Source organism: Gymnoscopelus braueri (genome assembly GCF_963280865.1).
Source record: "Gymnoscopelus braueri genome assembly, chromosome: 21".
Taxonomy (NCBI): Eukaryota; Metazoa; Chordata; class Actinopteri; order Myctophiformes; family Myctophidae; genus Gymnoscopelus; species Gymnoscopelus braueri.
In genome coordinates, this window is record NC_137623.1 from 11,396,195 (window position 1) to 11,421,428 (window position 25,234).

Below are 25,234 nucleotides of genomic sequence, written 5' to 3' on the forward strand. Positions count from 1 at the left end.
ATTGATTTGATGCTCATATATATATACTTTGAGTGCACACATCCCCGGGTGTGGACTAGTTACTATGTGTTTAAGGGGGTGGCTTAGAATGTGTTCAGGTCTGTTGTAATATACTGTACCTGTACCTACAGTACAGTATGTTTAGCAAATACGTATCATACTTAGATCATTGGATAAATATGGAAATGAGGAAAAATAAGATGCTTGGTCACATAAAACTATCGGAAAAATATATATTTAAATCTCTGCTGACCTCTGATCTGCTGTCTAATAGACAATAATTTGTTGTTATTTACTGCCCACTAGTTCAGTTTGCCCATTCAAACTTGTTACCCAATATTTGTGTGAACATGCAAACTTCATGCAGGTTGTATTCAGCTAAAGCAAAAAGTCAATTCTGCACTGGGCTACATATACTGTTATATTTGAAATAATATTTATAGCCCTGAGGGACCATGGCAAGGGCGTTGAACTTTGAGGTGTCAAGTGTGGCTGTTGCCATCGCTCACACTGCTGAACAATGAGGTGTAATCTGACCTTGCTTACTGCACATGGTGTCCTTCCCTTTGTCCTTGAATACAAAGATAACTTGCTGGGCGCCTTTTCTAACATGCTGCCCGGCATGCCCACTGGGTGCCTCTCTCTGTTTGAGGTTATAACAGATATGTAGGGTAAACATGCACACAAGCATTCACTGCAATTCACAGCACAAATCTCCGGGCCATATGATGACAATGTTTTGTGTGCGTGTGCGTGTGCGTGTGCGTGTGTGTGTGTGTGAAAAGGCACAGGGCAATTGGGATTTAATGAATGACTGTCATCATTACATCATGGGGAAAACATCGAAAAGTAGTTTATGTTGTAATCACTAGGACAAACATGATGTTGCCATGTTATTGCCTAATGCATCACATCCCATTTACAGTTATACATGTGTAACACCAGGGATTCAAACCCAGGTCTCCCGCGTGGGAAACCAAACATCTGACACGACGAGGCCAGGTGGGAATTCCCCACGGGAAGGATATTAGGCTTTTGGGCTTCAGGCTTATCAGGCCCATTGAATTTTGTTGGAACGAGGTCCGATGAGCTCCCTCTGGTGTTATATACCCATGGCCATGGGCATAACCCACTCAGAGAAGTGGGCACGGATCCTCTGAGTATCTTAAAGACCAGACCCATTGAAAGATACTGCACTCTGTCTTCTACCTTGAGCCAACCAGTGTTGTAAAGTAAATAAGTACATTTACTCAAGCACTGTACTTAAGTACAATTTTGAGGTATTCTTTTACTTCCCTGGAGTATTTCCAATTTTCGGTACTTTTACTTCTACTCCACTACATCTCAGAGGCAAATATTGTACTTTTACTCCACTACAATTATTTGGCAGCTTTAGTTACTAGTTACTTTGCAGATATAAATTATGACATTATAAAACATACATTAACCACTTTAGCCCTATTTTATACATAGGCTATTTGAAAATAGCCGATCGACAAGCTCACAACGCGTCGCATTGCGCCGCGTTGTGAGCTGTGATTAGGGGTGCTCGGGGGGGGTGAGGTCAAGTAGTAGTCAAATGACATTGAATGAGAAATCCAGCTAGCGTCGACTCCTCAGTGCACTCTTGTTGATAACAGAGGAGATCCGGCCCCAAAACCTTGTTCTTTGGTTGACTTTCACTTGTGTAGCCATTCTTTCACCTTGTATATACCTTTTATACTATATTTAATAAATTCAAATATTTTTACTTTTTTACAAAATATTAATTTTACTGGATACATTTATGTGAAGGCAGCACCTCGATTCTGGCTGTTTGAGTGCAAACCTCTGGAACCATGATATCAGACAACATAATATGTTTTCTTATCCAGTTTTATTTTCCATTAAACCAGGCTATAGTATTATTAACATAATTGCATCACTGTCATCATTTAACGGATCATCAGTGTTGTCAGACATCATATTACTATGGTCAAGTACTTACAATAATTAACAGTGTTAAGTATTAAGACTGGTCAAGTGCATTGTACAGAAAAAAACTACCAAAGGCTTGACGTAAGGGGAAAGTCATCGGTGACAGCATTCCTCCATTGACTTTTCCTCTTCAAATGACACAAACTCACCTACCTCAGCTCACTGTGGACTTTCGTGATTAGGAGAGGTCTGAACAGTTTGTAAACCCTGGCCAAATTATTACCCAAGCACATTGTCATTCTGGAAAATGTTTTTTGAACGTGCTTGAGTAATTCGAAACCAAGTTTTAATGTCCTTTATAATGAATGCAATAGGATCCTAGGTTCCATAATTGGATGTCGAAACATTTGAATTTCTCTCCCATCACACCCAGTGCCAACAGTAGGAGACAGAGATGATAATATGGAGCTCTGGGCCCTCTTCAGCTACGATTAAGTCTAAATGACCCCATTTACACTGAATTCACACCAACCGCAGAAAGTGGAATTCCACTAACTGGGCGTGTCCGAGTTATGAGTGACGCCCTTGTAAATAAGCTGAGTTGTGGCTCCAGGAGGCTCAATCCAGCAGCTGTGCCCGGTAGGAGAGCTCACAGGCAGGAAGGGGAAGTACAGACCTGGCAGCTTATTTGTAAATTATAGGCAAGAGATAGGCCATGCAGTTGCTCAAACTTGATTCATTTCACGTCTACAAATTTGTGAGTTTAAACCTTGGTTCAAATATTCACTACTGTCCATAGAGTATGTATGCCTAGTCCACGCCTATTTCAGACCACAGCACGTTTCTGGTTGGCTGCCACTCTTATCTCATCACACTGCCTCCTAACACAGTGGGAGTAGAGGCTGGACCTCGCAATAGACAATGCATTGAACATCGCATGTTTTCACCTTAAGCGGAATGCAGCTGCTGGTGTGAATTCAGCGTTCCACATACTGTAATATTCTCATGCAATCTGTATCTGGATGAGCGATCTAATCACACACTTAAACTTTACACCTATGCAATCTCGTTATCTGCTTTCTGTCTGCGTTACAAGATCGAAATAGTGTTTGGCGTTGTGTTATTTAAAGGCCCCCCAATGTGTGATAAGAATTTGGGGCAGATTGGATCAGTTCATGATTTGTGACAGGCCCGCCTGCAAATGTAGGAAATTAATTATAGAAAATCGGAATGGAATATGAAAAATCTGACTGATACATCTTGATCACATGACTCCAGAGATAATGTGTACCGATTTGTGTGAGCTGGAGGAGTAGTAGCAAAGTGTGGTTGGAAGAAAAAGCAAAAAAGCATGGAAAATCTAGCCAGGCACAAATGGGTGGGGTCTACATGGGGAGCTGCATCATGATCCAAAGAAACTTTGAAAGAATCCAGGGAAAACTAATTTTGAATGTGCGAAAATTGGGCATGACGTTTCTTCCTTTACTGGGTGTGTGCGTGCAAAGTTTCACATCAATTGGTCCAACGGTGCTTAGCTGTTCACAGTCACACCGACGGACAAACAAACAGACGGACAGGGACAAAAACATAATCTCCAGCCTTCGGCCGTCCAGCCTGACGGAGATTTTGGTTAAAAGAAAGTGTATTAAAAATCTCATCAGCTTCAAGTATGGTCTGGTACTGTAGGTGCAATCACAATGCATACCATACCAACTTCAAGTGGGGTCATAATCACGTAACATCTGGAGACAGATTGCATGTTAATACCAGGGGTAAATGGAGCCTATCATACCCTCATTCATGGTGGCTAATCATAGGGCCCTGTCTCTATCAATGACCACTCAGTTGACTCCTGTTAAATTTGTAAATAGCAAACACCAAATCCTGAAAAAAATATAGGCATTTGGTTAGGTAAGTCACAATTTCTACTACATTAAGTCCACTAACTCATCTAGTCTCTCTCAGTGGAGATTGGCCTTCTAGTGAGTGTTGTGTATCTATAAGCTTCTCAGGAGATACACAAATGCAAGCCTTTTTCTGCTTCCACACATGCAGGGATTAGCAGAAAGGAATGTTGTGACAGTCAATATTATTCGCTCCCCAGATTGCTTTCTATCTGCTATTGCAACCGTGTTTAATATCACTCAATTTAATACTTTAAAGTGTGAGGTCTCTAGTTATTTATTTCTATCTGTTTGTTAACCGGGCCTCTAGTTAGGCAGATCTGGCAGACCAGACAATTATGCTTAATTATGACATAAATAGGACATAAATAATGCTGGCTCCAGGCCAGATTTAGTAACATATTGCGCATGAACACTTTACCACGTTTCAAGGCTATTCTGTCTTTTGTTTAGTTTTTCTCTCCTTTAATTGTGAGCACTACTGAATTAACAGAGGGTTCACTAATTGTAAAATGAGAATAAGAATATCTAATATAATCAAACAACTCTGTCCTGTGTGTTCTCTAGAAAGATACATTTTAAGTGTTCTGTCATGTCAACTTTGCACCATACACTTGCACTTAATTCGTACTTCATCATACTGTACGACAATGTTGCCCAGAGAACATCGGTTATTTTCTGTGAGCAGACCCTGTCATACAACGAAGTATAATTTAGGCTTTACACAACATAGCGTACCTTTTATTCTGCTTTAACAACGCTCCTCTTATCACCCCAAACGATCCCCTCACAAGTTAAAGAAACTAAGTCTAAAGTATTTACAATACAAAGTCCCACTCAAATAAACCCTTAAGTCTCTGTGCATGTCTTCTTCTAGGGGTATCTGTCACATCAGTGACAAAACACCTGTTTGAACAGAGGGCATCTGGAGCAGACCTGGATCAAATACTAACTGTAGTGTTTGCTTTAAATCTCTTGGACTGCCAGAGGGTTGGGGTTTACCACACCGTGTGAGCTAAGCTTACTTTCACATGCTTGGCCGTGCTTGCATTCTCTAAACTTTCTCACAATCAATTAATTTCTCTTTGTGTTGGAAAGCCCCAAGCCTGCCAGCACTCCAAACGAGCTAAAACATTCACTATGAATTTGTTAATCTTTCATATTTAACCCCAAGTTTGGCCTGCTGTGTAGTAAGCAGCTGGTGTCTATCAGACGGAGACACACTGGGACCAGCAGGACAGAGGCGCAGCAATGCTGGTGTTTTGCATGTCTCTTAAGTGTCTCCACCCGCCTGATCCTGACGAGATGACGCGACAAAATGTCACTGCACTTAGTAGTGCACACATACTGTACGTTTGAACGACAAAATGGAAACCTACGATGTCAAATGGCGGGCAACCAAGCCTGCTGCGTTAGGAATGACTGGAGGGTGATTATTATGCTCAGGAAAGCTGCATGTTGTCACCTTGCTTCTTTTGTCTCTACACAACCAGTCGGACTGTTTTTCCTCCTCCCTCTCGCTCTCTTTCTCTCTCTCTCTCTCTGCCCACCTTTCTTTTAGGTCTGCTTCATCTCTCCATCAATCTGCGTTTATGATCTCGGCTGAATGGACATGAATAGATGGTGCGGCTCTGGCTGTGCGGCAGGTCGAACAGGTTAGGGGAGTGACATCATAATGATTCGAAACGCATGAACCCCGCCCTTTTTTAAGGTCGCCGGGGGGTCCTTTACGTCTCTGGGTTGGGCGTGGCCAGCAGGGGCACGTGGTCCCGCCTCCTCCGGCCCAGCGGGGGGCGGCGGTACTGCTCCCCGTCGGCCAGCGTCTGGGGCAGCGGCTTCCTCTTGCTCTCCGGAAGCAGCAGGATGGAGAGGACGGCCAGCAGGGCCAGGGACGAGTAGACCACGTGGTGCAGGAAGTAGCCGTAGTGGTTCCTCAGGTCCATGATGGGGGAGCTGAGGCGTCCGACGCAGCCCAGGGCCAGCACCACGCCCACGCCACTGCCCCTGGAGAGAGACGGAGACATTCACCTCAGTTTATATCAGTGGTTCTCTAAAACGTTTTCATGTCAAGGACCCCCAAAATTATATGTATTTGGCCGCGGACCCCCCATCTCAAATATTTTGTTCTGGGGACCCCCAGCAAAGTTTGAGTTACAAATGTTCGCTTTAAAAATAATATATTCAAAAGGTTTGCACAAATCTTCACGATTTTTGAAAAATAGCAGATCTACAAGCTCATAGCGCGGCACTCGGTGCCGTGCTATGAGCTTGTATATCTGCTATTTTTGAATAGCCAAAGTATAAAATATGGTTAAAGTGGTTAAAATGATTGTGACAGTATATTAACACATTTTGCTGGGGACCCCCTGGAACGCCCCCACGGACCCCTGGGGGTCCCCGGATCCCACTTTGAGAACCAAAGGTTTATATGACCTGTAGTCTCTGGAGGCAGACTGTTGACTCACTGTACAATACAACAGACGCACTGAAACGGTTCAAGGCTGTAAAAAGTGGATGTCCGCCTCCCTCGCCACTTCCATTTCATCTTTGCAGTCCCATTAATAAGTCCTACTGTAAATCAAATTAGTTTAAGCTTATCTATAAGTTGCCCCTTAGTAGAAATAGCCATTTTCCTGAATGGAAATGAGGAACGATGACTACCTTTGTACCAATTTCAGGGTGGAGAGTAATTCCAGGCTATATCTAGCATTCGGACAAGCATATATATAGCAGGCTGGACAAGCCTGGACATTTTAACAGAAGCTGTTCTGATGGGTAAACACAGCTGATGGTAATAACGTTAATTGTGGGTGTGTTTCATTTCGCCTAAATTAAACACACCCACAGTTAATGGGTTACTGGTCAAAATGTCTGCTGTGAAAAGGATAAAAGGAATAATAAACACTGTTTTAACCCCCCTTACATGTCCAGTTTGACCTCTACCTAATGCAGTGCTGTAGTTATGCAGTTTATTACATCATGTGGACCATCTTGCAAAATGACGCAAGCTGCACCCACCCCTGTTACACCATATATATACCATTCAGTACTACTCCTGGGTCCTGGTACATATACCATGTATTACTACTCCTGGTACCATTTAATCCTGGTACACTGGACACCAGCACTCATTACTTGTTACATAAATTCTGAAATAATTAAAATGAACAAAACCGCTGCATAGGAGGAACTGTGATGTTCCAGACACATAAGACTCCCATTCATTACTTATGAAGATTGATGGATTCCTCTTCTGCCCCTCCTCCATCATGTCTTGCATTTTTCATGTTGTTCTGATTCCTTTGGGTAAGTTGTGCTTCCTTTTTCTAAACGCAAATTGTTAGTCCCACCGTATCAGCATAAATGTGAAAGAGGGGAGAGCGGTTACCCTCAGGCTGTTACAGGTGTTATCTTACCTGACAACGGTGGGCATGATCTCAGCGGTGAAGAGAATGCAGAGGGAGGCAGTAGCCTGCGAGGAGAAGAGGCCCATGACGGAGAACACCGTGATGGCTGCTTCGCTTAGATCTAGAGGGGAGGAAGGCAGCACGGTAAAGACTTATTGCAGCACATGCGCAATTCTTTTTAAAATTATTTATTTTTACCGACAGCAGCTGAAGCCCTTGTCATGTCTGTCTGTCTGTCTAGCAGTCCCTCCTGATACACACGACAACACCACTGACCACCATTAATTCAAAAAGTACCAGAAGGTTCGTTTTTTTTACTCTTGACGGAGGGGGAGAGATGGTCTGGTTGAGGGGGGCGCCACCCCCCCCCCCAAGAACACATTGACGTGACACGTTATTAGCTTGTAGATCAGTTATTTTTGGCAAACAACACCCTCGTGCGATGGAGGATATAAATTAAGTATAAATAAGTATGACACATTAACAGTGTATTCGTCTTTTTCTGATGCATTGCCCCCTTAGTGATAATTTGTAAACAAGGTAACATAGTGACTACAGTTCCTACAGAGCCATCTTAGCACTGCCTACAGTTGCTGCCAACAGTCTTTGGTGCCGGATTAAAGTTTACTACCTGACACGGCTTTGACTTTACTGCCACTGCAGTGCCCTATATAAAGTGGGGTGCCATACCCAGTTTCAGCCACAAGAGGGACTCAGAGACACAGACAACAGCAGGGCAGAGGTAGACAAGGTTGCTTATGCGCAGAAAGTTGCCTGTTTCACCCCCTGGACTGGTGGGGGAGTGAACACATCATTCCCTGAGCAAGGCAGTTAAAGGTAGGTTAAGTGAAATGTTATTGTTAAATAGCTCTATATTCTGATAGCTCTCATTGCTATAGAGTGTTTGTTCAGTAACAGGAGTCTCCTCGTCTCTCCAGCTCTTTGGTAAACAGAAAACACATTTTCAGGTTGGGATACCACTTTTATCCAATCAGGAGAGAGAACTCACACAGACAGGATACAGGATAAAGTAATTAAATTGGAAGTGATGACACAAATAAATGAGCAGACAAAATTGGAACGGTAACACTATCAAATTTAAGATGATAAATGGGTAGTCTCTCCTGATTGGCTGAAAATGTGCAACCCACATTAAAATATATTTTCTGTTTGTTAAAGAGCTGGGGAGACAGGGAGACCCTGTTAGTGTAACAAACACTCTATAGACATAGCAATGATTACTATCAGAATATAGTGCTTTAACCTTTTCACAAAAAAAAGTTTTGTTTTCACCAAAACATATTACTTACCCTACCTTTAATAAAAAGTGTATGGAGCACTCATGTTTAGCGTATCTACCCCCGGTAAATACAGGCTGGACTAGATAACGTTGATAAGGGTTTTAACAACGCTCTGTTTGAGGAAACAACAAAAGGCACCCAAAGGGAATCATGTGATGTATGTTTCCGTCAACAGAATTCACACCCGTTTTCTTAGCAACATGAACTCTAGCGTCCATAATAGGCAAACATTTGGCAAAAATTGGCGATCAACAAGCTTGTAGATCGGCTATTTTGGGCAAAGAGATTTGGTGTAGTGGGAAAAAGGAGGGGTCCAAGTACAGACCCCGGATTCAGTCTACTGTATGGTTTAAGTGGTTAAAGGCATTTAACACTAATACAGCTTGGAGATACAGTACGTAATCCACTGTAAATCACAGAGATTTGAGATTTGTACTGTAGGCCTCATAGGGCTCTTTGCGTCATTACATTAATGTAGCTGTATTACTCAACACAGTGTCACATATTGAGATCCTAAAGCCAGTGTGAATGTGTTATGGTACAAAACCATTAGTTAACCACTTAAACCCTATATACTTTGTTTTGCGTCAAATAGCGAAAATAGCCTATTACTCTTGTCTGCTTGCAGATTTTAACCTATTTTTGCCAAATGTTCATTTATTTTTGCTGAATCTTCGGCATACCCACATCAAAGATAGTTAAAGAATGTCAGCTTCATGTCAACAAACTCAGAATATCCTCTCAGAGTCAGCATTAATGGTCAAATCGTAGCCCTAACATAAACTAATTGGTGAGTAATCTTTGTGAGATCAACAATGTTATTCTGTGACCCTTTGTCCTTACAGGTCATGGAGTTAAAGGATCTACACAATGAATTTAAAAATATATATTTAATATTTAATATCATATTTTTTATGTCCCTCAAACGTTTTTCAAAAGGTTTGAGCCTAAATCAAGCCTCAGATACACTCATTCCTGGAAAAGGGGGAAAATAACTGATTTTTCCCCCTTTTTTTCTGAAATGTTGGAACTGAAAAACGGGAGGGATTATACAAAGTAAAGTAGGTATCGCTTGTGACGTCACGGGCGGGGGCAAATCAGTTGGCCTGTTTTGAGACCAATTTACATAAAACCCCAGATATGCTGTGAAAGCCTGAGTGCTCAAACTGGGGTATTTTTTGGGGATAGAAGAGAGGTAGGGGAGACCAAAAACACCCAAAAAAAGAAGGAAAAGTTCAAATTCATGGTGTAGTCCCTTTAAAGTTAACCTCCACGATACTGAATTCACAGTATCGACACTGACACTTATGAGTGAACTAGCCTTGTAATCATCCACCAGGCTTCCACAACAGACGATAGATCTACAATTACTAACAGGGGTTCAATTTGATGGGGATCGGAGCAAAATTTGCCTGCATCTTTTGACTTACACTCCATCAGCCCCAGGAGGATCAGCGACGCCAGTCCCGTCATCGTCATGCCGAGGAGCAGGATGCCGCGGCGCCCGCACCGGTCCACGGTCGCCCACAGCAACAGCCAGGCGCAGCCCCCTGCGCAGACGGACAGCAGGTACGTCCAATAGAAGCTGGGGGCCTGGCCTCTGACGTCACCGCGGAACGAACTGTAACAGTGACTGATGCCATGGGAGATGAACCTGAGGGAGAGAGAGAGAGAGAGAGAGAGTAAGCGAGAGAAATAAAAAAGGGAGGGCTTGGCTTGTGTACTTGTGTACTACCAATGTGTCATCGCTGTCGGGCGGAAAACCTTGGATGTATAAAACCGTTCGTTTTCAGGAAATGGGAAAAAGAACATGTGTTCCAATCAGTGGTGTAAAGTGACTAAGTACATGTACTCAAGTACTGCACTTCAGTGTTTACTATTTTCAATACTTTTACTTCTACCCCAGTAACCCCACTACATCTCAGAGGAACGTATTGTACTTTTACTCCACTACAATTACCTGAAAACTTTAGTTACTAGTTACTTTTTTTTGTGATTATTATTACAAAACACACTAACCACTTCATCCGTATATATATATATATATATATATATACACTTTTATATATATATATATATATAAAAGTGAAAATATATATATATATATATATATTTGAAAATAGCAGATCTACAAGCTCACAATGCGTCGCGATGTGACGCATTGTGAGCTTGTAGATCGGCTATTTTCAAAAGATTTTGTACACATTTTGAATTTGTGTGAAATGGGTATATTTTGATGCCGATACTTTTGTACTTTTACTCGAGTGCATTTTGAATACAGGACGGAGTATTATCTACATTGCAGTATTGATACTTTTACCTAAGTAAAAAATGCGAGTACTTTTTCCATCACTGGATCCAATGCAGTTATTATTTAGTCACAAGCTCTTGTAAATACTTTCCCTTGGTTAAATATTTATAACCACAGACTGCTTTCAGCAAAGTGGGGTATTAATTTACAAAACATAAAAAGATGAAATATAGCGATACAAGGTTTCTGCCTGACAGCAACAATATCTACAGCACGCACCCACACACACACACACACACACACACACACACACACACACACACACACACACACACACACACACACACACACACACACACACACACACACACACACACACACACACACACACACACACACACACACACACACACGACAGGTGTATTACTGAGGACCCAAAGAAGTGCTGTGTCGAGTGTGAAGTCGATCGGATGAGTGGTTCTCCAGAACCGGCCCGCTCCATGCATATCTTGTGAACCATTCATCCGATCGACGTCACACTTGGCGGGTATACTGCTGAGGATCCAAGGTAGTGCAGTGTCAAGAGTGTGGATTCGATCTGCGGTCTCGAAACAGGCTACTGGCAAAACTGCAGCAGGTTCCGTGTCTGTGCAGGAAGTGTGACTCAAGGCCAGAGGGGCGACTACTCCTCGGCAGTGTTGCGGAATAAGTGTCAGCACTCCTGGTGACTTACGAGGTGAAGCCAAGCACGCAAATGTTCTTCCAGATGTTCCTGCTATGAAAGAGCTCCTGGTAGGACAGGTGTGGACGAGAGGATGAAGCTGGCTCTGAATCCAGCTCTGCAGGTAAGGAAAACAGGACAAATGTTTCCTCAAACAGGGTTTTGCCATTTAGTTCACTATTTCCTTTCAGGTTATTGGTTTTGAAAGGCTGGCCATAACCTTTTCATAACTCTAGTGAAGTAGCAGGCAGACACTATCAAAATAAACTTGAAGCCTTCTTAAAACAAGAGCAAAGATACAAAGCTAACGTCACACATCTCATCCTCTATCTTGACCAAAATAAAAACACACACACTCACACATCCCTCTCAATACATACCAGTGAAGCTTTCATCATCCCGTATGTCTCTGTTGGAATTCCTTCTCTCGCTGAAAGAGTTCATGTCCGCAGACCTCTCAGACAGCAGGAGCCAACGTGGAGACTCTGGAAACACCCCTGGAATACTGCAGGTATGGAACCACAAAACACAAGTAAGTAAAAAACAAATCCCAGATTTAGATCTTTAAAAACTTTTCCCACGGCAGGTTATATTAGCAGGGGATATTAGCAGAACATTTTCCAATCTTGGAATAAATTCCTTACCAAAACAAATCTTCACCAATGTGTTTGTAAAAGTGTCTAGTAACACATCTCACAAAGACTGAAACGCAGTTTCCCTAGGAGAATTTGTGACAGCTGCTGAAAGTTGGGGTACCCACCATAACCTTATGCGGGGGAAAAAATCAAAATTTAATTCTGTTTTAAGTAGCATGTGAGGGGTCAAACTAAGGTGTTTTTATGATTCTGAATCCATTGCAAGCATTTGTTTTGCACCAAAACCACTCTTTGGGCTAAAAACGGCCCCATCTCAATGGACTTCTTACACAAAAAGTATGCCTGGAAAAGGATGGCTATGGCTGCTTTTAGCCCAAGGAGTGGTTTTGGTGCAAAACAAATGCTTGCAATGGATTCAGAATCATAAAAACACCCTAGTTTGACCCCTCACATGCTACTTAAAACAGAATTAAAATGCGTTTGTTTTCCCGCATAAGGTTATGGTGGGTACCCCAACTTTCAGGAGCTGTCACAAATTCTCCTAGGGAAACTGCATTTCAGTCTTTGTGAGATGTGTTACTAGACACCTTTACACATTGGTGAAGATTTTTTTGTTAAGGAATTTATTCCAAGATTTTTTTAATATCCCCTGACTATATCCACAGAATAACACCCATCACAACAAATGGAGAAGGGATGCATAAACATCAGAAGTTTCAGTTTCTTTGAAAATCAAATCTTATCTTATTGAACTCCAGCCACTACAGCTTTTTAATTTGCAGTTAATTTTTTTGTAAACTACAAAAAAACGAATCTTGGAACAGGTCTTGCATGAACAGCGGACCTTAAACCAAGCAGCCTTTAATGCATTCTGACACAAGCTAAAAGGCTGGCTGTGACGGGGGGATTGCAATCGATACGATCCAACAAAGCTCTCAGCAAGTCAGTTTGCATCTGGGCCACTTTAATCAAATGATCATCAACTTCCTGCATTCTCTTGTCCTCTCCGGTTTTGTCCGTGCCCATGCATACAGCACACACAGACAAACACAATCACATATGCAGGCCTTTCAACATCCGACTGTGAGAATTAAGGATTTCTTTCTTTTAGGGGGGCACTGACCTGACCCCCCCCAAGCAGGGGGTTTGGGGCCCCCGCCAGAATGTTTTAACAGAGTAGATGTCATTTCCTGTGTTCTGGTGAATTTTGGGAGTTTTATACTTATAGCAGGCTTGCTTTACTAGCTGATGGGTATGTATACATTTAGAAATGTCATACGTTAAAACGCAAAAAGTAGGCCTACAGATATTGATTTGATGATTGAAGTAATTTAGGACCCATCTTTAATAATAACCATTCACTACTTAAAAGTGAATATCTCTGTTTGATTGCATGAACTGACCACAACCCCCAAGCAGGGGGTCTGGGGGTCCTTTCCCCATGAACATTTTAACATAGTAGATGTAATTTCACACACACACACACACACACACCTGTAACTGAGGAAGAGTGTGAGCGGGGCAGCCCCAGTACCCAGCACTCCCCTCCAGGACTGACAGCCCAACGCCACGGGCAACAGCAGCAGCTCCCCGGCCACAGTCACCAAACCCGCCAGCATGGTCACCAACATCCTCATAGACGGGTCACACAGCTCCAGACCTAACAGTCAAACACAGAGCAGCAAACAGACGAGAGCAATCAATCTCAGAGCATTTCACTTGATGTAGCATCATGTGTAGATTTTTTGCTATAACCATTATTTTATACTTTGGGCTATTCAAAAATAGCAGATATACAAGCTCATAGCGCGGCACCGAGTGCTATGAGCTTGCAGATCTGCTATTTTTGAAAAATATTGAAAGTTTGTTTTTTAAGCAAACATTTGTAACTCAAATCTTTGCTTCTGGGGTCCCTGGAACAAAATGTTTTGAGATGGGGGTCCGCGACTAAATACATATAATTTTGGGGGTCCTTGACATGAAAACTGTTAGGATTTAGAAGACATGTGTCGATGCGTTCCCGGATTGAATGGGTTAATTTAGCACTAGCCACCAGCCAGACGCTAAGAATCCTCAAGCCACGGTGGCAGCTTGGTTTCAGGTCCTGGTCAAAAATATCACAACCTTGTGTTAATTATCTTAACTCTAACTCTTAACTCTCTTTTTGGCAGGCACAGCATCATGTGTTTGAGAAGTGAAAGATAATCCACCCATAATCCATTCCAGTCCCTCTGAGTTTTTTTTTTGTTATAATCACTCCAAGTAGAATCATCGCGTCGCCATCACACCTCTTTGTCTTTTCTAACAACTCATCCATTAGAGCTACTCCATACGACTAGAAAAAAGCATCCTTCAAAGTTACTACTCACGGGTGATATACAGAGTGAGGTAGACTCCAGCACTCGCAGCGGCCAGACAGAAGCGCATTGCGATGAAGACGGAGGGCTGAGGAGAGACGCAAACCAGCACCCCGAACACCACAGACAGAGTCAGGGAGATGAGCAGGGTCTTGGACCGGCCGAGCCTATAACAGAGAACAGAGAGAGAGTCACACATCATGACAAAATGTAGTATATCGTCACGGTCAGGCAGAAACCTTGTATCTCCGTATTTCATCTTTTTATGTTTTTTTCATAAATCAGTGTCCTATTTCATACTTCGTCGTATGACAGCGCCACGCAGAACTAGTGATAATAGCCGTTCTACAAGCTAAAAACACGCCACGACGCGACTCATTGTGAGCTAGTAGATCAGATATTTCAAGCTATTTCTTTTATTTTGAAACACATAGAACCTTTTTGAACGTTTTCACCTATAATGGCATGCCCGAAATAGGGATGCTGGGCTGAAAGTGTTTAAATCAGTTTTATAAATATTTAACCAATGAAAAATATTAACAAGAGCTTGTGTCTAAATAATAACTACATTGGATCCATTGGAACACAAGGTTATTTTTTCCAATTCCTGAAAAGTAACATACAAGGTTTCCGGGCCGTCAGCGATGACATAGTATTATACTCAATACTGCTTATATATTCATTAGAATCATGTGAAAGCATTATCATTCAATAATACTCACACTTTCATCAGTATATGTTAATAATGGATGGACTATAGTGGATACGGCACTGATCAAAACAAGTACAAATCATTTTACAAAGGATATCACTTAGAACTATGTTCTTGGATAGACACACTTCCAACTACACTTAACAAAACCAGTTCTATGTAAAAAGCAAGTATGAATCTGTTTCAGAATTTATGTCCATGTATAGAGAGAAGATTATGATGATTTATAACGTCACGTTACCATAATTTGTCATAGCCGATTGGTCGATTTGTCAAACTTGCACTTTTTTTACACCCCCCCCACACACACACACACACACACACACACACACACACACACTTACAAGGACCACAATGGAAATAAGCTCTCAAGCTTCATTGTGTTTTATATCCTTTTGACAGATACAGTATCTTCAAATATATGTTCATGACATGTATAATGCATTTTTGTCAATCATTTTTGTCAATCAATCAGATGTTACCCACATCCTATTCTTTGCTGTAAAGACAGCAGTATTTTCCACACAGACTGTGTGTGAAATGAGCCTTCAAGGAGCTGAGGTGATCACACAGCTGGCATCTCAGCTGGAGGAGAGCACTGCAGTGCTGACAACAAGCCTCCAGCTTGGCAATGTTTCCCTTTTTTTCTCCTTCAACGTTCCCTTGCCGTATATTCACTAGTCTTAGCAAACAGAGGATGGGCCCAATTGATCGGCAAATTAACGATGGTTGTTATTTAATTCAATGGGCTCTATGCACAGCAGCCATATTGGAAGGAAATTGGGCCTTTTCCTTACTTCCTTCACAGGTGTTACCAATGATTCTAATGAAGGCTCTGTTCCATTCTGGTCAAACAGAGTCAGGGTGCTGATGTTGTGCATGTTGGCTCACTGGAAACACTATGCTACACCAGTGGGTCTCAAAGTGTGGTCCAGGGACCCTCATGGTTCCTTGAGGGGGTTCCAAATGGCTCCTTACGAGTCTGTAACTCTGAGAGGGTACAAATGGAACCAAATGGACCCGTAAGGGTCCATTTGGTTCCATTTGTACACTCTCAGAGTTATGGGAGTCCTTGAAATTAAAAGGTTTGAGAACCACTGTGCTACACTAAATGGAACAGAGCCTTCATTAGAATCATTGGTAACACCTTCTTCTGACTTGCAATTCTCTCAATAAACTAAGCTTTTTCCGGCGCTATACCCATGGCTAGATGGATTGATTGTCAATGACCTAGAAAGAGAGATCAGAAGCAAGCGATCAGGATAAGCCTGGTTCAGCACGCTGTGTGCCCTCGCAACATCTAGCACGCAAAGGTATGCCATTGTCTTGCATACGCCATTACATTATTTACTGGCTTTGTACGCTACATTTTATGTCATACACTATATAAAGCTATTGAAAGCGACTACAATCCTTGCAGGGGCGGTAGCAGTTCCTCTAGGCAGTGTGGGCTACACCAGCTATTGATTAGTAGAAGAAGAAACACCATCAGACTGGCAGAAATCTATGACTGATTTGATCTGAGGTATTAAAGCTATACAGCTTCTGATACTGTATACGTGTGTGTGTGTGTGTGTGTGTGTGTTTGTGTGTTGTTCATTGTGACATGACGTGTGCGTCCACTGTGTTAGAGAACGAGACTATGGCGGAACTTGATAGTCATTTCATTGGAGGGCAGCTCGATGCAAACTAACTTGCTGCCTTGTGTTGGTCCTTCAGGATGAATACAGCGGTGTAGTGGACGGGGAGTGCAAGGGAATGACACTCCCCTCACTTCTATAAATAGGAGTTTGATTTTTTTCACAATGAATTCAGTTTTAGTTTTCATATTGACACAGCGACTTGACACCAAACAACTTGCAGCGTCTCAACCATGTGATGTCACCCTGACAACCAATCAATGACTATAATAAATCCACAGCATATCTGTCCACTGTCAGCGGAACATGCTCACCTGACCATCCCCTCGAGCTATGGGATCCGGGACATAAGACTCATGGTCTGGTAAGCGAAATTCATGTGCTCATATTTCAATTATGCAAACATGTTTATTTGTATGTCGATTGACAAATGGCCCAAAGTGAGAGTAATCATTTACACACAGTTTGTTGAAAAGAACCCCCATCTGATGAGCTTGTTGTCAGCACTCAGACGTCTGATATCCTAGTTTAAAATTCTGGTCAGAGCAGTTGAAGCATTTAATTCATTCAGCAGTTTTTATTAGCAGTAGTAGCACGTTTCACATCCAGGCTTCTAAAAGACAAAAACTAAAAATGCCGTTTTTTTTTCAAATAGCACTCTTGTTCAGGCTGTCATTCCATATTCCATCCATATATTCTGCTCCCCCACTTCTAAAAATACACCGGATAGATGAATATACACATACATTACATACAAACTGCAGTTGTGTTGGTACGTTCATTCGCCTCCTGTCTATTCACCTCACCTCTGCGTTTTCCACGACCAACCACAAATACGTGTAGACTATCCAAACTGACACGACAGCATTAAGCTCCTTGTGTTGCATATACAGAGACGTTCCCACCGCTAATTACCACGTTTCGTACCCAGCTGATCCTCTCTCCACCACAATTTACTCAAGTACCCATGGGAGCAACTGTGTGTGTGTGTGTGTGTGTGTGTGTGTGTGTGTGTGTGTGTGTGTGTGTGTGTGTGTGTGTGTGTGTGTGTGTGTGTGTGTGTGTGTGTGTGTGTGTGTGTGTGTGTGTGTGTGTGTGTGTGTGTGTGTGTGTGTGTGTGTGTGTGTGTGTGTGTTACCTGTCGGCAGTGTAACCAAGACCCAGACAGCCAGTGAGGACCCCAAGGATGAAACAGACTTCCTCCACAGGGACCAACCAGTACTGACCACAAACCAGGTCCCACTGCACAGAAGGAGAGGAATACATTGTTTTGTTTTTTTTTGGGGTTCGGTTCAATACATTTCTTGTCAGAACGTCAGTCAGCCGATGTCTGTCAGGAACAGAAGGGTGTAGGGGGCGGGAGGGAGGAATAGTGACACAGAGGAACTGTAAAAGACAGAAAATACACATGGACGAATGGATAAAGTTGAAGAGTGAAAATAAGACGGGAGTTTGTTGTGTAGCGGTCTGCACTGAACCGTGCAACTGCGACTAGAACTATGTGTGCTTGTCTTCTGGGGTTTAGTTGCTTTAGCAGCTTGCACGACATTTATTCAGCGGTTTATATAATATGAGCACCTGCAGCCTCAAAATATATGCGAGGCTCCGGTTTACTTGAAACCCACAGTCAGTCCTTGTATCTCAAAACTGAAAAACATTGTCTGCAAAGCCAGCAGTGGCTCAAAACCCCAAATTAAATGGACTCAAATGTGGTTGGTCCAGATCAGTTCTTAGTAGTGGTACTTGAGAGAATCAGGGGCACTCCGGTAGCTCATCTTGTTAGTGACATGTCTTACATAATCATTGTAATGTCATAGTATTAATTGTGTCAGTGATAGCATGGCCATCTTATAAAAGCAGGAAAGCAAAGAATGACAGGTACTGTGAACAACAGAGTAGCTACAGTACAGGGGAATTTATTTCTCTCATCTGAAGAGAAATTCTGTATTTGTCATTATCATATTAAGCGAAGCCACTGATTTGCGTCAACAGCTGAGCTCTGCTAACGTCGCTGATGACCGCTGAAAGCAAAGTGATTTTAATGATGCAGGGAGGACTCAAGTGCCCTTTCTGGGTACAGGCTGGGGGCTGATGGGAACAATGCCTCATGTAATTGGAGTCCATGCATATAGACACATGAAAGCCTGTCACACACACTATCACTCATTCTATCGCTGGGCCATGGACATGGCGCGACGCAGTGCTCTAGGCTAGTCTGGTAAAATGGACAGCACAGTTACCCATACTGGCCCTACGGGTGATGTGTGTGTGTGACAACAATAGTGGAGCAAAAATGAATCCAAACAAGTTCATAAACTCCCCAGACTGGTTTTGTGAGTGAGTACAATAAGCACCATAAGGCATATTGGAGCACCGTGTGGACTGCTTGAAACTCTGTCTGTGTGTTGACCCAACTGTACACATACATACACTTGAACCTTGATCTACGCAAAACTCACATTCTATTTATCAGTTGACGGGGAGTTAAACTATAAAGTTTGTGTTTTTAGATTGTTTTGTAATATTATTTTCATGGCATTTTCCTTTGATAATACACAGTGTGCTGACTGCTCTGACAATCCTATACAGTCATGTAGTGGATTCAAACCTACAGTAGAGGAAGTATAACGCTTAGCTCATTGATCCATTGATCAGAGATGTTCGTCAGAGTACGCTTCTGGCTAAAGTGACACATTACTATTGATCAGTGGTAGAGAGGCCACTGGTCAGCTAGCTTCCTGCTTCCTGCTTGGGAGACCACAGACTCAGCAAATGGGCAGTGCGGGATTGGATTGTCACGACTTGAGTAATACTCTCCGAGCTAAAACTGAGCTGGGGCCTGAGTATGCTTGTCTCTGTGTCTTTCTCTCTGTCTGTTCTGTCTGTCTGTTCTGTCTGTCTGTCTGGTCTCTCTCAGCTTCTTAAAAGCGGCAATTCTCTATTTCTGTGTCTCTGTCTCATTTTCCTCTGAGTGGAAACTGCGGGATGGAAGAAACTGAGCTCTCTATGTGCAGACACACCAAAATACATCTGCACAGCCTCCCTAAAAAAGTGTTTATATTCACTTAACCACAGTGCAGCGGAGGATTAGTGGAGACCTGCCCAAAGGCCAATGTAGTCAAGGACTGGGTGTGGTTCTGGCATCAGTATGCAATGAATTCAGACACGTTCAGCCCATAGAGGAGGCAAAACTCTGACTACAAGGCTGGGGTGGAGTGGGCAAATCTCCTGCTGAAGCCATTAGTCATACAGTAGCTAATCATGAGTGTCAGAGTTCACCTTAAAGAATCTGTGATCGTCAGTTCAGTGTTAAAAGCATGTTAATGCATACTGTACTGTATGTCTCTAAACGCCTTTTTATACTCCATCTCATGAGGGTGCCGCTTGCCGAAAAGAATAGATCTACAAGCCAATTTAGCTTGTAGATCAGCGGTTTCAGAATAGTGACACGTCATATTATTACAGATTATAAATTAGGCTTCACTGGCACGGAGCTTCTCATTTTGTTCCTCTGTTACACGATCTGTGTATCCTACTGTATCATTCCTGATCTGGTATCACCACAGTTGATCAGAGAACCCGTGGGGAAACATGGACATACAGTTCTGCACTGCACAGGGGGGGCAGGGGCACTTCAATCAACATGATCATGTTGGGAAGAGAGTCAAGCCCTTCCTGAAGTGAGGAATCGGAGAACCGGGAACCCTCATCAATGAAGAAACAGGATACTGTACACTGTGTACAGGATACACTACACTGTCAGTCTAAATGGACACTTTTATATGGAGTACAAAATCAATACATTATAGTTAACATTTCTTCCTAAGGAAAGTTCCACTCTCCCTTTGTTTATTTTTTTTTAGTAAAGCAGGCTCTAGAGGGATTAGGTCCGAGGCCTGCCTGCGTTTTTGGAAGTGAGTGATTTAAGCACTACGCCAGCAGCATGAACAATAACTTGGTGTAGCCTAATCAAAACAGCCATAATTTAACTAGCATATCGCTGCTGTCCAAAACGGTAACTTTTCAGGAAATGGAAAATATAGATCCAATAGATCTACTGTAGTTATTATTTAGTCACAATCTCTTGTTAATACTATTTATTGGCTAAGTATTTTGAATACCCTCAGACTTTCAATCTGGTGTCCCTATTTATAAGTGAAAACTTTCAAAACTAATTCTGCATTTTTCTCCTTTGAGCGACACTGTCATTCAACGAAATATAACACAGGCCATTGATTTATGGGTGAAAAAAACATTAAAAGATGAAATATGGAGATACAAGGCTTCTGCCCGACAGCGACGATATATGAACATACAGTATATTGTCGCTGGGACTTTAGAAACAGCCATCAGTTGAATGAACCCTGGAGGCTTGACAATATTCCTGCTTACAATAAGAGTCTCTGTACCATTTAAGGACAACACAGCTTAACACCTCGAGCTATTTTACCAAACACATTGCATCCTGTATTCAACATGACTTGTTCCACTGTATCTAACTACAGTAATAGGCTTGTCTTCTTGCCTTTTGAAAAATAACAAACAATCAAGAAACCAATTTGACCACAGCGGGTTAGAGACATGGGCTGGTGATCAGAAGAACGTTCCGGTCAGATACTAATCTCATATCAGATGGGGAAATGTGGGCAAATAAAGTGACTGAATAACACTCCCTGTCCCTTTGCATCTGTTGTTGACGTGCCCTTGAGGAGCAAAGGTTGAACTACTCAATCACCAGTGGTGGAAAAAGAAAAAGTACTAAATTGTTTTAAGTAAAAGTATCAATACTGCAATGTAGAAATACTCTGTTACAAGTAGATGTCCCGCATTCAAAATGTGCTTAAGTACAGGTACAATAGTATAGTCATCAAAATATACGTAAAGTACCAAAAGTAAAAGGAAAATTTGAAAATAGCTGATCTTCAAGTGCACAATGTGTCGTATCGCGACGCATTGTGCGCTTGTAGATCTGCTATTCAAATGGCCGAAATAGATATTGGGCTGAAGTGGTTAGTGTGTTATGTAATAATAATCTAAATCTACAAAGTAACTAGTAACTGAAGTTTTCATATAATTGTAGCGGAGTAAAAGTACAATATTGGTGCAGTGTAGAAGTAAAAGTATTGAAAATGTTAAATACTGGAGAAAGTAAAAAAAATACCTCAAAATTGTACAGTACTTTACACCGCTGTCAATCACCAACAGCAGAAATAAAAAGCCGCAAATTATGTTTAACTGTACACAAATGTTAAATCAAAAAACCTGTTTAAAACAAAACCCTTCCCAGGAAAAATGAAGAGTAAACACTAACAGACAAACTTTGTGAGGCATAATCCTATGTAGACGAACCCTTCCTACAGAAAGCCAAAACACACCCGGTTGTCATCATTAGTTACAGTGCTGCTCAGCTCAACGTCATGATCTGAAGACGGTTACCTCGGTGACGATGTTGTTCCTCAGGCCTTCGGTGACGTTGTAGTCCCAGCCGGCCTCGCACTCCTCCACCGCGGACTGGCTCCCGTTGGCGTACTGCTTGCACTGGGACAGCCTCCAGCTGTCCCCCGGCCTCTCCCCCTTCTCCCAGGGCAGCGAGGCGTTCAGGACCTGGGGGGTCGGCGTCGGGCCCGGCAGGTGGCAGTGGTGGGGCGGGGACAGGGTGATGAGGGGGTCCGAGGACAGGAGGAACGCCAGGAAGAGGTTGGGCAGGATGGACAGAGCGATCAGCACCTTCTGCTTCTTCCGACCCAGGGCCAGCACCATCACCTCCCCCGTGGGCGGCAGCGACGGCGGCGGGGGCAGCGAGGAAGAGGAGGGCGCCGGGGACGAGGGAGTCGGGGAGGACGGGAGGGACGGAGGGGGCGCCGGGCAAGGGGACGGGGAGACCAGAGGGGGCGAGTCCGGTGATGTCATCGTCGGGGTGTGTGTGGGGTGGGAGTGGTGGTCACTACTGGGCACAGAGGGAGGGAGATATGAGGACTCTGATAGAAAAAAAAATATATATATATATTAGTATCGTTTTATTTTTTTTAAAGCAGATAATACTACCGTAATCTATACAGATGGTTGGATGATTGGCTAAGTCACTTTAGGATTTATTGATCTAAATTACATTACACCGATTTATTTTCTTAAGTTGCATAGTGTGAGCTTTTGATACAGGGACTGACAGTATGTGAAAGCTAAACAGTTTTGCCTTTTTTAGCTAAACACAACTCAAACACTTGAGAACACTACATTCCAGCCTACATACAGTATCATTTTAATTTTAAATGAAGATGTCACTTCTTGAGATGCTTTGCGCCTTGATCACTGAAAGATGCATGATGTGTACCTGATTACCACTCACATGCACTCAGTCAAACATTTCCCATCTAAGCAAGAGCGCTCGAACCATACTGGCTTAGCCGGTTTTTATATCAGATCATGTGTATTATCAAATACACTGGGCTAACATCCATGAGGTTATCCTGTTCAGTAGGCTACAGCAGTGGTTCTCAAACTTTTTCATGCCAGGGACCCCCAAATTGATATATATTTGGCCGTGGACCCCCAACTGAAATTATGTTGTGCCAGGGACTCCCAGAAGCAAAGATTTTTGTTAAAATGTTCGCTTTAAAAGAAATATATTCAAAGATTTGCACAAATCTTCAAGATTTTTCAAAAATAGCAGATCTACAAGCTTATATAAGCTTGTATATCTGCTATTTTTGAATAGCCAAAGTATAAAAGGTTAAAATTATTGTGACGCTATATTAACACATTTTGCTGGGGACCCTCTGGAACCCCCCCCCCCCCAAGACCCCTGGGGGTCCCCGGACCCCACTTTGAGAACCAATGGGCTACAGCACCTTACTCTATCTGCTTGGTATGTGGTTTGCAGAATTTCAGTTATGTGAATAGTAATAATAGATTATGACACACAGCAGCAGGTGTGCCATGCAATTCCATGACTAACTTGTGTCAGCTATGATACTATTCCAGAGACTGAACATACTACCTGAATTAATTGTTTAAAAAAAAAGACCTCTTCACTAATGTCTTCATCTAATTTGTCCTCACTAATGCTCCTTACAAGACTGGTGGGTCACACACACACACACACACACACACACACACACACACACACACACACACACACACACACACACACACACACACACACACACACACACACACACACACACACACAGGAATGATACAAGTTCTACAATTGTATCAAAGTTTTTGTACTCATGTCATTTGGATACCTGCCCAATCCCCATCACAAACAGACCAGTGACCTATTTGGGGCAAGTAGTAGTAGCAAATGTAAAATATACAATATACAAAGCTCACATGGTTCTAGGACTTCTAGATGGCAACAAAGCATGTGGAGGTAATGTCTATATTTGTATAAACTTTATAACATTCAATTATATGATATTGGAAGGGCAGCTACCTTGTTGTGTTATTTGAATTGATAAGTTGGATCATTAAAGGCTACTTTAAAAGAGTATGTTATTAAATCATATTATTGTATATTCTGCGTAATAGTAAAAACATCAGGATTCATGGGCTGACTCCTCTTTGTTGTCTCCGCCAGCCCGAAGGCGTGGCAGAGACTATGTTTTGCACCCGTCCGTACGTCTGTGTGTCTGTGTCTGTGTCTGTGTCTGTGTGTGTGTGTGTGTGTGTGTGTGTGTGTGTGTGTGTGTGTGTGTGCACCGTTGGGCCGCTGGCAGCGATACTGTGCACACAAACTCCCTGGATGCCAGAGCAGAACCTCTGCCCCGAATTTTTCAAATTGGCCTGTTATAGTGCCACCAGGAGGTAATTTTTTTGTATTTTCTGTATTTCTCCTACAGATTTTGTCCAAACATCACACAAATGAGTACACAGTATCTCTATTGTCATTAAACGAAACTGGTCTTTCAGACATTTCATTTTCCATCCTGATTGGCTAAGATTGGCTTCCAAAGTTTGCAGGAGTGCTCCGTTTTGAATAAAATGCCTCAAATCATGAACACAGTGTGCGATTTCCGTGAAACTTTGTATGCACACTCCCTAGATGCCAAGGAAAAACCTTTCACATCTGCGTTTTATAGCGCCACCAGGAGGCCGACTTATGTAAAACATTCTTTTCATATTACTCCTACAGACTCTATAGTCATGTGATCAAGTCGAATCTGTTAGATTTTTCATATTCCATCCTGATTGGCTAAGATTGACCTAGATCTTAAGTTGGTGGTCTTGAAAGGAGTGGCTCATTTTGAACTAAATACCTCAAATCATGAATGTAGGGTCCGATTGCGATGAAACTTTTCACGCACATTGCACTACATTGAGGAACAAATGCCACCTTTTGACATTGCCCTATTATAGCACCACCAGGAGGTCGCTTTTTGCAAAACAATTGTTTTGATATTACTCCTACAGATTTTGTACAAAC

At 42.4% G+C, this 25,234-nt stretch overlaps 1 protein-coding gene across 2 annotated transcripts in view; it reads right to left on the bottom strand.

Annotated features, from left to right (window-relative positions):
* Nucleotides 1-1,861: 1,861 nt before the first annotated feature.
* slc22a17 (solute carrier family 22 member 17) overlaps nucleotides 1,862-25,234 on the bottom strand; it is a 25,105-nt gene continuing 1,732 nt past the window's right edge. Inside the window, exons 2-10 of one of the 2 annotated variants that reach the window (XM_080417579.1) lie at nucleotides 22,243-22,784; nucleotides 17,945-18,048; nucleotides 14,467-14,621; nucleotides 13,592-13,757; nucleotides 11,882-12,006; nucleotides 11,514-11,619; nucleotides 9,960-10,183; nucleotides 7,238-7,349; nucleotides 1,862-5,825 (exon numbers count right to left, since the gene is read on the bottom strand). In XM_080417579.1, the coding sequence (XP_080273705.1) occupies nucleotides 5,549-5,825; nucleotides 7,238-7,349; nucleotides 9,960-10,183; nucleotides 11,514-11,619; nucleotides 11,882-12,006; nucleotides 13,592-13,757; nucleotides 14,467-14,621; nucleotides 17,945-18,048; nucleotides 22,243-22,716 (1,743 nt within the window). In that variant the 5' untranslated portion in view covers nucleotides 22,717-22,784 and the 3' untranslated portion in view covers nucleotides 1,862-5,548. The remainder of the gene's footprint in view (nucleotides 5,826-7,237; nucleotides 7,350-9,959; nucleotides 10,184-11,513; nucleotides 11,620-11,881; nucleotides 12,007-13,591; nucleotides 13,758-14,466; nucleotides 14,622-17,944; nucleotides 18,049-22,242; nucleotides 22,785-25,234) is intronic. The other variant, XM_080417578.1, reaches the window with a different exon arrangement.